The sequence below is a fragment of the Urocampus carinirostris genome, chromosome 1 (assembly GCF_059441175.1).
Source record: "Urocampus carinirostris isolate Australia breed hairy pipefish chromosome 1, RoL_Ucar_1.0, whole genome shotgun sequence".
Classification (NCBI taxonomy): domain Eukaryota; kingdom Metazoa; phylum Chordata; class Actinopteri; order Syngnathiformes; family Syngnathidae; genus Urocampus; species Urocampus carinirostris.
Genome location: NC_142349.1, coordinates 37,111,994 through 37,125,853, shown reverse-complemented (window position 1 = coordinate 37,125,853; position 13,860 = coordinate 37,111,994). Strand labels below are relative to the sequence as shown.

The 13,860-nt window shown below is 37.8% G+C and overlaps 3 protein-coding genes across 5 annotated transcripts in view; 2 read left to right on the top strand and 1 right to left on the bottom strand.

Annotated features, from left to right (window-relative positions):
* The window catches only part of LOC148374549 (beta-1,3-galactosyltransferase 2), a 16,462-nt gene extending 11,309 nt beyond the window's left edge, over positions 1–5,153 (top strand). For all 3 annotated transcript variants that reach the window (XM_088337766.1, XM_088337774.1, XM_088337757.1), the window contains one exon: positions 294–5,153. In XM_088337766.1, coding sequence (XP_088193892.1) covers positions 383–1,531 — 1,149 coding nt within the window. In that variant the 5' untranslated portion in view covers positions 294–382 and the 3' untranslated portion in view covers positions 1,532–5,153. The remainder of the gene's footprint in view (positions 1–293) is intronic.
* dpp6b (dipeptidyl-peptidase 6b) overlaps positions 1–13,860 on the top strand; it is a 697,001-nt gene that overhangs the window by 560,593 nt on the left and 122,548 nt on the right. The gene's annotated exons all lie outside the window — the stretch shown is intronic.
* cdc73 (cell division cycle 73, Paf1/RNA polymerase II complex component, homolog (S. cerevisiae)) overlaps positions 1–13,860 on the bottom strand; it is a 19,546-nt gene extending 5,686 nt beyond the window's left edge. Inside the window, exons 1-10 of the mRNA XM_088337722.1 lie at positions 13,694–13,860; positions 13,107–13,212; positions 12,874–12,943; positions 12,695–12,757; positions 11,608–11,660; positions 8,675–8,763; positions 7,647–7,860; positions 6,512–6,610; positions 6,253–6,331; positions 3,857–3,921 (exon numbers count right to left, since the gene is read on the bottom strand). Coding sequence (XP_088193848.1) covers positions 3,857–3,921; positions 6,253–6,331; positions 6,512–6,610; positions 7,647–7,860; positions 8,675–8,763; positions 11,608–11,660; positions 12,695–12,757; positions 12,874–12,943; positions 13,107–13,212; positions 13,694–13,824 — 969 coding nt within the window. The 5' untranslated portion in view covers positions 13,825–13,860. The remainder of the gene's footprint in view (positions 1–3,856; positions 3,922–6,252; positions 6,332–6,511; positions 6,611–7,646; positions 7,861–8,674; positions 8,764–11,607; positions 11,661–12,694; positions 12,758–12,873; positions 12,944–13,106; positions 13,213–13,693) is intronic.

Here is a 13,860-nt window from a genome sequence, read left to right as displayed (position 1 = left end):
GGAAAGCAACCCCAAAAATTAATTGTCTTTGCAGAGAAAACTAGTGTGCCGAGTAAAATTGGTTGATAAACATTGTATATGTAAGCCATATTAGGACACAATTCTGATGGTCACCATTGAAACGAATAGAATAATGGTGACAATTAGATTAGGTAAATGGTAAAGACTGCAGTAAACTAAATGATGCGTCTATTAACCAACATAACAAGGTGCACGGTCAGGCACGATGTCATCAGGTACTTTTGGAGGGCAGTAAGAAAAAGGCTTCAATTTAACCCACTCTCTTTTCCCAGGTCACCAACAGCTTATCTACTGGGAAAGCCCGCTCATTAACTGCAAGTGACAAATTCAATACAGAAGACCACTTTAATGAGCAAGAATCATGCAGTATAAAAGGCGGCACTGCTGTTCAAAGATTGCCGACCTCGGCTTTTTCCTCTTGCTACTGGCTCTGCTGATCTTTCTGCTTCAGCATGTTTGGCCAAGAAATACCAAAGGCAATTTGGGAATGTCGGAATATGAAAGCTTTCATACACACAAATCAATGGCGAATATGAGCATTTCTAATTTTACATTCTTCAAAAGAGAAAAAAATATCTCTAATGGGAAAATACATTTCTCCATTGAGAGTGGTGAAAAATCCAAGCTGGCAAAGAATAACCTAAATGAGGTGGACAACAACACTAGCCATGCCATACATGGACTTTTCCCTTATATCATCAACCAACCACGAAAATGTCCAGAGAGTCTAGCAGCACCATTTCTGGTGTTAATAGTCACCACGGAGGTGTTTCAGGAGGAAGCAAGGGATGCGATACGCCGCACATGGGGGAACGAGAGTTTGATCCCAGGAGTCGCAGTAGTCCGGCTATTTCTGTTGGGAAAACATGACAGGGAGGTGGAACTCCAACAGCAAGTGAAGCTCAAGAAGGAAAGTCAAAAATATCATGACATCATCCAACAAGACTTCTTGGATTCCTACAAAAACTTGACTCTAAAGACCTTGATGGGACTGCACTGGGTTGCACGCTACTGCCCCCGGGCCAACTATGTTATGAAGACCGACAGTGACATGTTTGTCAACACAGAGAATCTCATCCTGAAGCTGCTAAGACCAGAGGTGAAACCCAGGAGAAACTACTTCACAGGAAAAATCATTCGGGATAATTCACCATTTCGTAACAAAATGAGCAAGTGGTATGTTTCAGAAGAGGAGTATCCAAAATCCAGGTATCCCAACTTTTGTTCTGGGACAGGTTACGTGTTCTCCGGAGAGTTGGCCCTCAAAATGTACAAGACATCTCAGAGCATGCCCCAGCTGCACCTAGAAGATGTGCATGTGGGATTGTGCTTGGAAAAACTGGGCGTGAAGCCCGTCGAGCCACCAAGTGCTGTTCTGTTCAACCATTGGCGGGTACCCTTCAGAGGATGCAAGTACAACTATCTGATCACGTCGCACGGCTTCAAGCCTGATGAAATAATACAGTACTGGAACACTATGCAGGGCAATAAGATCAAATGTGCAAAATGATTTGATGTTCATCAAACAGACACAACAATTACACTTCAACTTTTTCCAACTGGGCTGATGTTTTATTGTGCTGAAAAGACATTTGTCAAGTCATGTTTATCTGTATAGCCCTTAATAACAATAAGTTTCAAAGCGGTGTATAGACTACAGATTGTTTTAACATAAGCTATATAAAATAAATGAGCAGGCAGAATAGGTTTGTAGGGTATACAAACGCTCTCCTAATTACGAACGAGATACATTCCAGACGATCGTTTGTAAGTTGAATTTGTTTGTTGCTTTAGTGCTATATTTTGTATGGGATGAATGTTTAAGGTTTATAAAAGTATGTTTGGGGTCTGTATAAGTATGTTTAAGGCTTGTATAAGTAACCTGTATTGTTTTGTACTGAAAAATAAATAATATGCTCTATGAAGATAAATTAAGTAAAGTTTAACTTTTGGACGCGGGGCTTCAAGAGTTGGGCGACTTCCTCCTCCGTGGTAGAAAGTGGGCGAAAAAAAGCCCAACCATTTTCTCAACCGCATCAATCTTGCTTATTCCACTTTCATTTCAAAAGAAACTGCTCGCCTGCTCTTTACACCAACCACATTTAATGTATGCACGAGAAATTAAACAATAAAAATGTCAAAGTTCTTAGCGCGCTGGAGATACAGTACAGTATGTTTACACACAAACTGGGACTGTGACAGAAAGAAGCCGGATTTCTTCTTCGGCGTGGATGCTGGGGTGGGCTCTCACAGCGCCAAACGCGGGCAGTGGCGTAAAGAAGCACTACAGTACAAAAAAAAAAAAAAAAAAAAAAAAAAAAAAATCAAAGCGGCGCTGCCACGAGCGGCTGCCTTTTCCGGCAGCTGCCCTGTTGTTTTATTGTCTGCTCCTATCTTCGGTGTTTTTTCTTCCCGTTTTGACAACTACACTATGGATTACTTCTATCCTATGGACATGGGTTTTAACGCACAAGAAATGCGTTTATTCAAGGAATTTCAATTCCTTGCCCTGAAGATTTCTCATGCCGGCGTGATGAAGGGGCCTATGGTGGAGGAAAAGCCGGAGCTAGCGAAGCGGCTAGCGGCGCTATAATTATAATAATAATAATAATAATAATATAATAATAATAATTTCCTTGTATTGTCATTCTGTGTAACAATGTACACAGAACGAAATGTCGATTGCACCTGACCCGTTGTAGCGAGCCGATGCAGCCGCAGCCAACAGAGGGCGCCGCCGACCACTTTTTAAGTCTTAGGAATGACTCGGCCGGGGCGCGAACCACCGACCTCCCAGTCTCAAAGCGGGCGCCTTACCATCTAGGCTATAAGTCTTCGGTACCATCCGTAATCATGGTAAATGCGAACTCACGACCAAATAAGATCATCGAGTGCTGGTGGAAAACATCGAAGCGCACAGGGAGCGCAGTTGCTGTGTTTTGCGGAAACGTGGCTCACGTTTAGCATTCCGGACGCTAACGTGTAGCCACCCGGAGCTACCCGGAGCAATCCGGCTTCAACGCTGCTAAACAGAGACACGAAAACCGGGAATAATCGGAGAGGAGGCGGACTTGCTAACACGAGGTGGTGTATCCCTGGATTTTCACAAAGAAAAGTTTTCCATCTGCCGCAGGGATGTCGAAATTGTGGACTGGCGTGACGTCATCCACTTCGCTACAAGCACCCCTAGGGCATCATGTTCATCTGTTAATAAACAACAGGGTAGACTGCTGGAAGTGTGAATTTCCCTACGGGGATGAATAAAGTATCTATCTATCTATCTATCTACAAAATCTAACTTACAACAATGTCTGGATATTTTCTGATATCCCGAATGTACTGTAACTCGAAGGTTCGTAAGTAGGGGAGCGTCTGTACGAACGTTGCATGATTGACATGCCTGTAAATTTTAGTAATGACGTAACATATTTACAGTGATTCAGATAACTCTAGCATAAATATTCTTACCAAACTATCATTTTCATTACAAATCGCTAAATCCAATTAAATTGTCATCTTCTGTGTCACTGAAACGGTAAACAATAAGACCGCTTACACTCAGCAATTAAGTTAAAAATCCACGGTTTAATTTTTATTTTTTTACTTTGTATTACCCTGTAGCACATCATGTGAACTTTGTTTTCCCAGGTTCAATTTATTCAAGTTTTTCACATCCAAAAAGAAGATATCTGAGAAATTACACTAGCTGTGGGCACAATGTTACAGAAACTGACATTATGCAACCTGTAGACTTGGTGTTGAATACTGTGTACACAAAACAAGTGTAATCATGAGTAGAATTTGCGCAGAGTTAGATTGAAAAATATTTTCTTACCGTCACTGATTTCAGAGTCATTCCATGGTAGGTGCCCATGGTATCGATCTTGAAACCCTCAGTTTCTAAAACAAAAAATAATTATGAAGCACCTGCCCTCGAAAATATCTTCACACCCACTCATTTGTCTTCATTTTTACCCTGTAGGCAGAAAATGTTGCTCACATCAAATTTCATTTTAAGAAGACTTTCTTAATCTTGTTACTTGAATGGAACTAAAAAAACATATTTGAAGTTAAGATATACTATGAAGCAGTTATTTTTTATTCTTTACTACCAGGAATAAAAAATATAATACACCATCTCCAATACGACACAATTTCGCCTATTTTAATAATATATTTACTTATCTTAAGAGAAGAATATTTAATTATACATTTCAGAATTTAAATTAGGTAATATTTTCTGCCAAAATGTGATTTGCTGACGTTTGCAAATTATTATGTTGGTTAATAGATGTAAAAATGAACCATAAAAATACAATAAGCACAGAATATGAAATGAAATGATCTGCATTTATATAGCGCTTTTCAAGTCAATGACTTCCCAAAGCGCTTTACAGTGTGCTTCACATTTCCCAATAGCGGCCGTGATCTGTGCAGCCATGTAAGGCGCTAACTTGCTTATTGGGGGTTCAATGTCTTACCCAAGGACACTTCGACATGTAACACGGACAAGCCGGGATTCGAACTGGGATCCCTTAATCCTAAAACGATCACTCTACCTCCTGAGCTACTGCCGCCCCGGAATAAAATAAAGGCTGATAAATAATTCTTGAAATGCACGATTAATTGGACAATGTCTGTACTTTTTTCGAATCACATGATGGTGTATTGAATAAATGCAAAATGATTTACATCCAGTAAGAAATCCGTACACAAAACAAATTTGAAATATCTTTAAAAACAAATGCAATTGCTGCAAGACTGGTGAAATTTCCGTATTTATTTGTTTATAACACGCACTTGCGTACAACGTGCATCGCTAATTTTTATTTTAAAAAAATGTGTATTAAATGGTCTCCCTTTTTCTCATCTCAAATGTACAAAGTAAAATGTACAAAGTGTGTATTTAACCCTATAAAACAGTATCTGGTATGTTTTCCGATATTATGTTCGCGTAAAAAGGGAAAACTGAATTTAAACTGAACCTGTACTCGAACCATTTGGGTATAGTTTTCGTTTCTTTTGGAAGACAAGACCCTAAAGTTGTCTCCTCTACAGTAAAAATCTGTTTAGGTCCTACTGACACTGAATAACGCAAATTTGAATACACACACAATAAAATACAAATTTTGTGTCTGCCTATTTTTTTCCCATAAATCTGCTTGGAAAATTAATGTAGCAGGGTGTTGGGACTGAATAACACAATAGGATTACAGCCCAAAGCCTTTCTGAGCTCCACCTAAAATTGGATTTAAAAAAATACTACCAAAAAAAAAAGAGCATTTTAAACACGTTTTCTTAAAGAGAGGTCCTGGTGAACCAAAAGTGTGCCATTTGGGTCTCCCTTAGGAAAAAGAAATGCATCAACATACAAAAATGATATTGGGCTTAAGCGAAAGGTAGCACTTGGGCCTAGCAGATTCACTATCTATAAAAAAAAAAAAAAAAAAACGTAGTTAGCGTGCGATAACGACTGGGTATTGTGGCACCGTATCCCCCCCACCCCTTTAACAAACATGTAGGGAAAACAGAAACTATATAAAAATCAAAATGTGTCCATGGTTCGGATTTAAAATTTAATGGCCTGCCTAAGTTTTTGTTGCTCGCTTTCTTCCTCCATTTTTTTGTTCTGTTTGCTTTCTAGGGCTGAAATGATTAGAAATGTCCAGGAATGCTTTGAAATTGTTCTGTACATTCTGAATTTCCCTTGGCTACCACGGGTGGGCTGAATAAACACCAACGTCTGATTCATCATCAGATAAACTAAAAAAATGTTTCCCCTGTCGTGCTTTTTTGCATTTATGTACATCTTTAAGGATAACTTTCAGTGTTCTATCTCTAAAATTCGTGTCTGGTGACTAAAATTCTCGTACGTCATCTAGATCACTGCCGGTCTAGTAAGGATTTGCGCCACGAATTGGGTTTAGGTCCCATTCCATCCAATATTTCGTGATTGTGGTCAGCGATATTTTTCATCTGATCAATCATAACAAATACGGTAATATACTAATGTTTTAAAAATTATGATAACAATTCTATACTTTTATCAGATAAGTTAAATAGCCAATCATTTCAGTCCACGTAAAACAATAATAAAAAATTTAAAGTAAAAAATAAAAAACAAGGATTTTTTTGAGCAAAAGAACATTGTTTTTATTGTACAGGTATGTAGCTTCTCATAAACCAAGTCAAGCGGTGCGGTAAGCAAAATGAGCAATAGTCAAAACTCACCCTCTTTCCCTTTGAATCGCTCCTGATCATATCTGTTGTAGGCTGCTGGCACAGGCTGCTTGCTCCTTAGTGATGGGTCCTGGAAAATATAAGCGGGCAAAAATGGGTTTAGATGATATTCACTATAACTTTTCCAACTTTAGTTTCATTTGAATAATGCTGCCTTAGCAGAAATTCTCCATTCCTGATGTAGCAGTTAGGATAAGTGAAGCACAGTCATTTTAAGCATGCAGGTAAGAGAGAGAAGGCATGATATTACCACTTGAGTTGTGTTCTGTGCCGGTCTTTGCTCAGGTGCTCGCCCTTCTTCCCTGGCTTTCACCGACTGAAGGATGGCAAATATGTTCTTGGAAAAGTTCTACAAAGAAGGAATCATTACATCAATTTTAATGTTGCTCAAACATCAGTTTATTTTTGTTTGTGGGAACTCATGTCCTATGATTTACTGATCTTGTTGTCATCGTACTTGGTAGTGACAATAACTGATAGAAAGAATGAAACATTTTTTTTTTAAATTAAGGGTAACATTGTTCCATAGAAAAATAGGTGCTGTGACACTGCCCTGTTGCATCTACAAGTAGTTATATGCTTTTATTGGGACATGAATGACTTGCAGAATTTTTGCCATTGCAAACAAAGAGCCAAGGTAGAAACAGACCATTATTATCATTTTAGTATTAACTTTGAATATAAACAAAAACCATTCTATGCAATAATTGTATCAGAGGCTGGTTTGATCATCTAATGTTTAGGTTTCTGAAATAAATCTTGTTATCACTGTAGATTTATTTAAAACTAAACAAAACTCAGCAGTAATTTAAATTATTTGATTAATTGGTCATTTTGAAAATTGAAACATTGAAAATTAACGTAATTATGAAATAGAGGGGAGGAATTTAAGAATTCAATTCGAATTACTCAAAGCTTGCGCTGATTATTAAAAACGTTTGCAGAAGTGCTTGATGGCGAGTTTAAACAGGATGAATTTTCAATAAATACCGATTATTTCATTGTGGTTTGGCAAAAAACAATGTTTAGGTTGAAACTGATTTAAAATGAGTGGTTGTCTGAACTTTTTGCACAGGCTGCTTTTTTGTCATTTAAATTTGTTTAGATGCATGTTTGGTTAGGTGATTGTTTTTTTTAAAATAAAAACTATAACTGTAAGCATCCTCAGTGATTGGTAAAAATTGACAGTTTTATTTTTGGCCATGTTTGTATGATATTGATATTACTTTTGCCATATAGCTTTTAAAAAGGATTGAGCAATCCGCCAATCTTTCTGATTTTAGCCTTTTGGCCAAACTTTTCGTCTCAATAGGAAGGCCTGCAAGAAGACCACCCCCCTGAAAACAATCATTTGAGAAAATCTAATCAACTTTGCATGAACTGACTTTTCCAGTGCTTTGAAGAATGGTTGTCCTTGTTCTCCACACCCTTTCTCTACTGACAATGTCTCTCGTAACGTCCACTTCGGCATCCACAAAGCTTCTCTGTTTCACAGTGATGTCATCATCCAGATCGGTTTTGATGGTGGAACGCTTTTTTGCCATAATCTTGGCCTTAATAGCTGCAATCTTCTCCACTGACATGGCCTCGGACAGTGATCTGTGGGGGAGGGAAGCATGCGGTTGTCACATTGCCGTTCAACCGCTGTTACAGTAGCCAGTCAATCGTCAAGCAAGTGAGTTTGCATATTTGCCAATGCTTCACAACGTCAAAGTTTCAATAGACGTAAGCCCATCAGACTCCATATACAATAACCTAATGCAGGGGTTGGGCAGCTTTTTGACTCATGAGCTATGAAAGCAATTTCTTTTGAGAGCCACGCTATATATTTAAGAACAAAATTCAACAAAACCACCAAACCCGCTCTCCAGACAAAAGCGAAATTCTTCAATGCATTTTATGTAGCTGTGTGAACTTTAAAGATTTAATCAAATCTATGAAAAACTAACAATGCCAGAGCCTGTGTCCCATATCAACAAGTATATGACTTACAATTTGTCTTTCTCCAGCAGTTAAAGTTTTTGAGGCTCATTTTAACAGTTATTTTGGTCAAAAATAATAGTTTCAAAACAAGGTGCGAGCATAGTTTTTTGGGTAAAAATGTCACAAATACTGCCAACGAGAAGGATCCGAATGTAATTTGTATGTGTGCAGAGATCCATCCACCCAATAAAATTGCTCTGGCTGTTGTTTTCACCTTACAGTTTGTACCGTGAGTTTTCATCATTAAGTGTCCAAACAGCGAACATATTGTTTAATGAGTCAGTTGTACTGATGAAAACATCCATATCTGGCTCAGGAGCCATTCGTGACCGATCCCCGACCTAAAGGATGGATATGATGCTCTAGTAAAATGTCCATAGTAGGTCCATCTAGTATGTTGACCATTTGGATGAATATGATTACACTGTACCTGATCTGGTCCGTCTGGACAATACCCTCTTTGTGGCCCTCCAAACGAGCAGCCAACCGCTCTTTGTCAAGACGCACCCGCTCCTCATCCTTTAAGTGAAAGCAGAAAACACGAAAAGCAAAAACGAAGTTGGATTATGCCAAAATATTACAATTCAAAAAGCAAGCTTTATGGCCAGATTAATACTATGATTTTTTTAATTGGTGGTAGTCTGTTTATGTCCCAGTGTACTGTGTTAGGTTTAACACATTATCATCTAAAAATTGGTTTTAATTGGTGATAGTACATATAACACCAAGGGTGGCACCCTACTTTTGATCAGAACTGTGAAAAGCTCCACACCTATGAAAATACACAATCAAATTGTTGTTCATGTGCACTGAAGATCAAAATTAAGAGAACTAAAGTTTAATAATTTTAAAATGAACCGCACTGATCAATATAAGATAACTTACCGATTGATATTAGAGAACAATGACGTTGGCAAAAATATTTTTGGAGCATTACACAAGTTAGCAATTGGTAAAAAGTGTACGACTTCAGCACATCTGCTGTCACAGGATAGCACTTGTCTCACACTGCTGTGGAGTGATTTTGGTCGGGCTGATTGGGCAATGAATGCAAGTAAGGAAATATGTGCTGTTGAAGAAGGTTCTGATACACATTTGCATTTAATCCACCATGTAGCTGTACATGAGGCCCAACTCCTGCTGCAGAAAACATGCCCCATACCATGACACTTTCTCCTCTACCTTGCACTGACTTGTTTACGCACTTTTGGTTTCGCCTTTCTTTTATGTGTCGCCAGAAATTATGCTTCCCATCAGACCCAAATGAATTAAATTTTCTTCCATCACTAAAGTGAACTCTGGACCAGTTCTGCTCTGTCCACACAACATGCTCCTTCCTCAGCAAAACTCCTAGCTTTCTTTTTTTTTTTTGCTCATGAGAGGTTTGGTCACTGCAGTGTAGGTCTTCAGTCCAAGTGCTCTTTAAAGGCGAGACACTGCAACGCGAGACAGATCCTTAAAATCTTCAGCACTGAACTGTTAAGCAATTCTAGAAGCAGCGTGGAAATGATTACCCATTGAAATTCTCAGCAGTGACCTGTCTTCTGTGGACGACCAACCTTCTTGGGGCAACTACAATGAGTTTGTAATTTTGTAAAGGTTCCATATACTTGAAATCACAGATTTGTAACAATGAACTTGTCTTGCTATGGCTGATAGGGTCATTCCTTTCGTTTTCATCTAAATAACCAGCTACCGGAGGCTTTCAGTCACTCAAAAACGTCTATCTTGTAAAGTCAGTGAAACTGGAAAAGTTAGAATGACGGTTAAATGATCCATGATCAAATAAAATTAGCACCATATCCTTGATTAACACCAATAAGTGGGAGGCACCTGAAAGTGTTCTCTAATGGTTATCAGTGCCTTTTTTGGGCAAAATACAGTTTTTTGTTGAAATGCCTTATCCATTTTGTGAAAGTATTGTAGCATGGTATAAACCAGGGGTCTCCATGCTTTTTAAGGCCGAGAGCAACTTTAAGGGCATGGAGTAAGACAAAGGGCACCTTGATAAGGCATTCCCTAAACAGGAAATTGTATTTAATTAATTAATTTAATTTTCTATCTTACTGATTTTACGTCAAAACTGATTTTTAATGATTGATAATTTTGCAGAATGATTCAACTGATAAACTTCAAGATGCAATATTTTGGGGTTTTTTCCTTCCCTATTGTTTCAATTACAAATGCTCAAAAGGAAACAAAAAAATGCAATTTTCACGACATTTTCTAGGAAATCACGTTAAAAAAATTTAAGACGCTGTTATCAGTTTCAGTGTCATGAACTCTGCACCGTTTTTTGTACGGATCATAAATTATGCAGGAAGAAAAAAAAACTTTTTAAATTAAAAAAAATAATTTTATGATTTCTACTAATCAGCAAAGTTGCCTTTAATTCGCGGGCCTTTTCTGTTCATTTTGTGCTGCTGGGAAAGTAATTACGGTAGCACGGACGATTCTGTGACATATGCTGTAGTGGCGCTCCACATTGTGCCACTTTGCCGTGGCCACAGTTTCTCCGCAAATGAGACACACGCAGTTTTCTTTCACATTAAAAATAATTTAAAAAAAAATCTTCCTCCCATTCACTACAAAAATTAGATGGTTTCCTCCTTTTTACCGCCATGTTTATGTATGTAGTAATCGATTTTAGCTCCTTCGTGCAAGATTGAGCCTGCGATTGTCATACCCACTCACCTCTGCCCCGTGATAAATAAGTTCGCAGATTATCGAACTCTGCTACTCTGAGGTTTTTATTTTTTTGGGGTTTTTATGATTTTTTTTTATATACGATTTGTTTTTAATTTACATCACTGTAAAACAAAACAACAATATAATTTAATCAAATTTTAGACATTGATATTTCGTGATTGGGTCAATTTTTAGAACAAGCCCACGAGCACATGATAATTTCACCGCGGGCGTCAGCGTGCACTGGGTTGACGACTCCTAGTATAGACACAACAAAATTTCCTTAACTGTTAAGATGTTTAACAGAGGATGGCATTTTTTCAATTGTTCGTATATTGTTCTCCAATTTTGATCACCAGTGTATATGGGCTTCTTGCATTTTGATGCCTTTTGTCTAAACTGCCAATATTCATGTAACCATTGCAGATTCTAAAACTAAGGGTAGCTTGATTACACGTGTGAGCGAAAACAAGGAAGAGGGCAGGCTGCGTTAGCAGAGAAATGCCTTGTTCCATTGCTTTCCATTTATGTGAACAACAATTATGTGTATGAAACGAATAACTAGAGTTTGGAATTCTAATTGAAAGCATGTCCTAATTTCTGCCCAACAAATCAGTTACAATGAGATACTGTATATGGCACTATGTGAGAATGCGACTTCAGAAACATATTCACCTCAATCCGTGGTTTTTTGGCTTCTGATGATACCTCGTCAGCAGCTCTTTTAACTAAGAAAAAAATCAGAGCAATGTCAACTTGGCTTTTCAATTTTGGTTTCAAACAAAATGTGACTTGGGTAATCTTAAACAACATGCATCATCTTAAATCTTCTAAAAATCAAGCACAAATCGACAAAATGAAGTTGTTGTTTTTTTAATTAGCAGTTCAACAATTTCAATTTAAAAACGTTAATGTTTTTTTTTATTTGCGGCAAATTAAATTTATATCTGTGTTAATGGTTTTGCCTAACAATCACAATATTTTAAAAAATATTTTTTTGCACTTTTACCGATTAAAATGTGAACTGTGATGTGAGGTCACCTGGTTAGGATATAGAAACTGGATTTCAATACCACTGGATACTTTTCTTCATTTAAGCTTTATAACAAAGGTCAAAACACTCGCGAGCCATATATAGCTCTTTTTATGAGTACATATGGTTCGGTGATAAGATGCTCCTTGAGCATATTTCACCGCAGTGTTTCAATTGTAGTAAGCTCAGTGTCATGTTTGATGCGTACATAGCTGAAGCTACTCTAATCATGCACATGCTCCCTCCGGCCTCTAGAGGGGCGTTAAGTGTAAAAGAGCTGACGTCTAGCATGTGGACTAAACCAATTAGCGCCAGTAAATAAACACTCAATTTGTCCATCTCGAAATGTGAGGCGGACTTTAAAGACTAGTTTTGCACCAAAGTAGCGGAGAAGGTTTTGTGTATCCAGCGACTTTGTTTAGGTTCTGAGACCGGCAAGACAGGGGTACTGAGTGGGGATGTGGTTGCTCTCGGGGTCAATTATTTTAAACCAGTACGACGGTTCAAGCGAAAATCAATTGCAATTAAAAAAATATAGCGTGGTGTGTTGGTTCAGGAGTAAAACTGCTTTCCCTCAAATGTTAAACTGGATCAGTTAACACATTAAATGCCCAACATGCAATTATTCCCACTTACAGCAGGGGCTTGGTACCTACTGAAGTAACTTGTATTCAATAAAAAAAAAATAGCAATCCTACAAGAGCTTTTTACTAAAAATAAAGCAGTTACCTTGTGTTGGCCTTTGCAGTCCAATCTCTATGGGTGCACTTCTGTCAATACTTGTCGATGTCGCTGTGACAACACGCAAATGAAAGACTCAACAACTCTTATAAGACACTTTAGTTGATCTCAGTGACAGAAAAATAAATTGAAACACTTTTTCAAGTCATGTATTCAGTGATACTTACAAATTTCGCCATTAAGGTAAGAAAGTAAACCCTTTCGATCAGGCCTCCTGACAACAGGTATGTTCTCAGTCTATGAAAAACGGAAAGGGAAAAGTCATTATCAATGATAAACAATGAGCAACTTCACTTAATATAGAGAACTATTCAAGAAAACATAAAGAGACACTTCATGTTAACATATCATGAGTAGTTTGACAAAAAAGGGAAGCTTTCTTTATTGGGAAAAAACCTACTGCAGCTCTTCGCACGTAAGACGGATGTGGTAGATGAACATTGTTAAGCAGGAACAAAATAGAGTCCAACGTGTAGTATTCTTTGGGTTGGCCCTCTTTACCAGTGCTGGATGGATATGTAAACAGACAGTAGAGCATATATTTACACGCTCCAAAAGTGAAACAGTAAAAATCGTACATTGCGTTTACAAAATATTGCTGCAATAATCATCTTATTACGGACTTGTTAAGCTTCCACAACTAAACGACTGGTATTATCTATGTAAAATTATAATAAAAATCTTCAGGATTTAAAACAAGTCCCTAAATAATAACTAATAATTGTCACTGTACTTGACAAGACCACGCCATATCAAGTTTAGTGTTGCATGACAAACCAAAATAAATATGTGCACAATAAACACACACTTAAGGTCAAACCTTTGGCAAATAAAGGGTAAAGTCATGAACTTATAACAGACAGTAGTTTGTATACGTCAGAGTTTATGAGTTAAATTAGCATCTGGTAGCTGCCTGGCTATACCTCTCTCTAACATAAGCTGCAGGCCTGCAAGACACACCAACAAATGTATAAACCACGGACGTACCCCCAGATGATATAGTTGGTCTTGACATTTTTAGGCCAGGAAAACTCTCCAAAGATAACCTCATCTCCCTTTGCGACGATTTCTTTTTTCTGGATGTTATATAGACGAAGAACACTTAATACATCCGCCATCTTCACTTGTCTGTATAAAAGTGTGTTGAAAAGCCC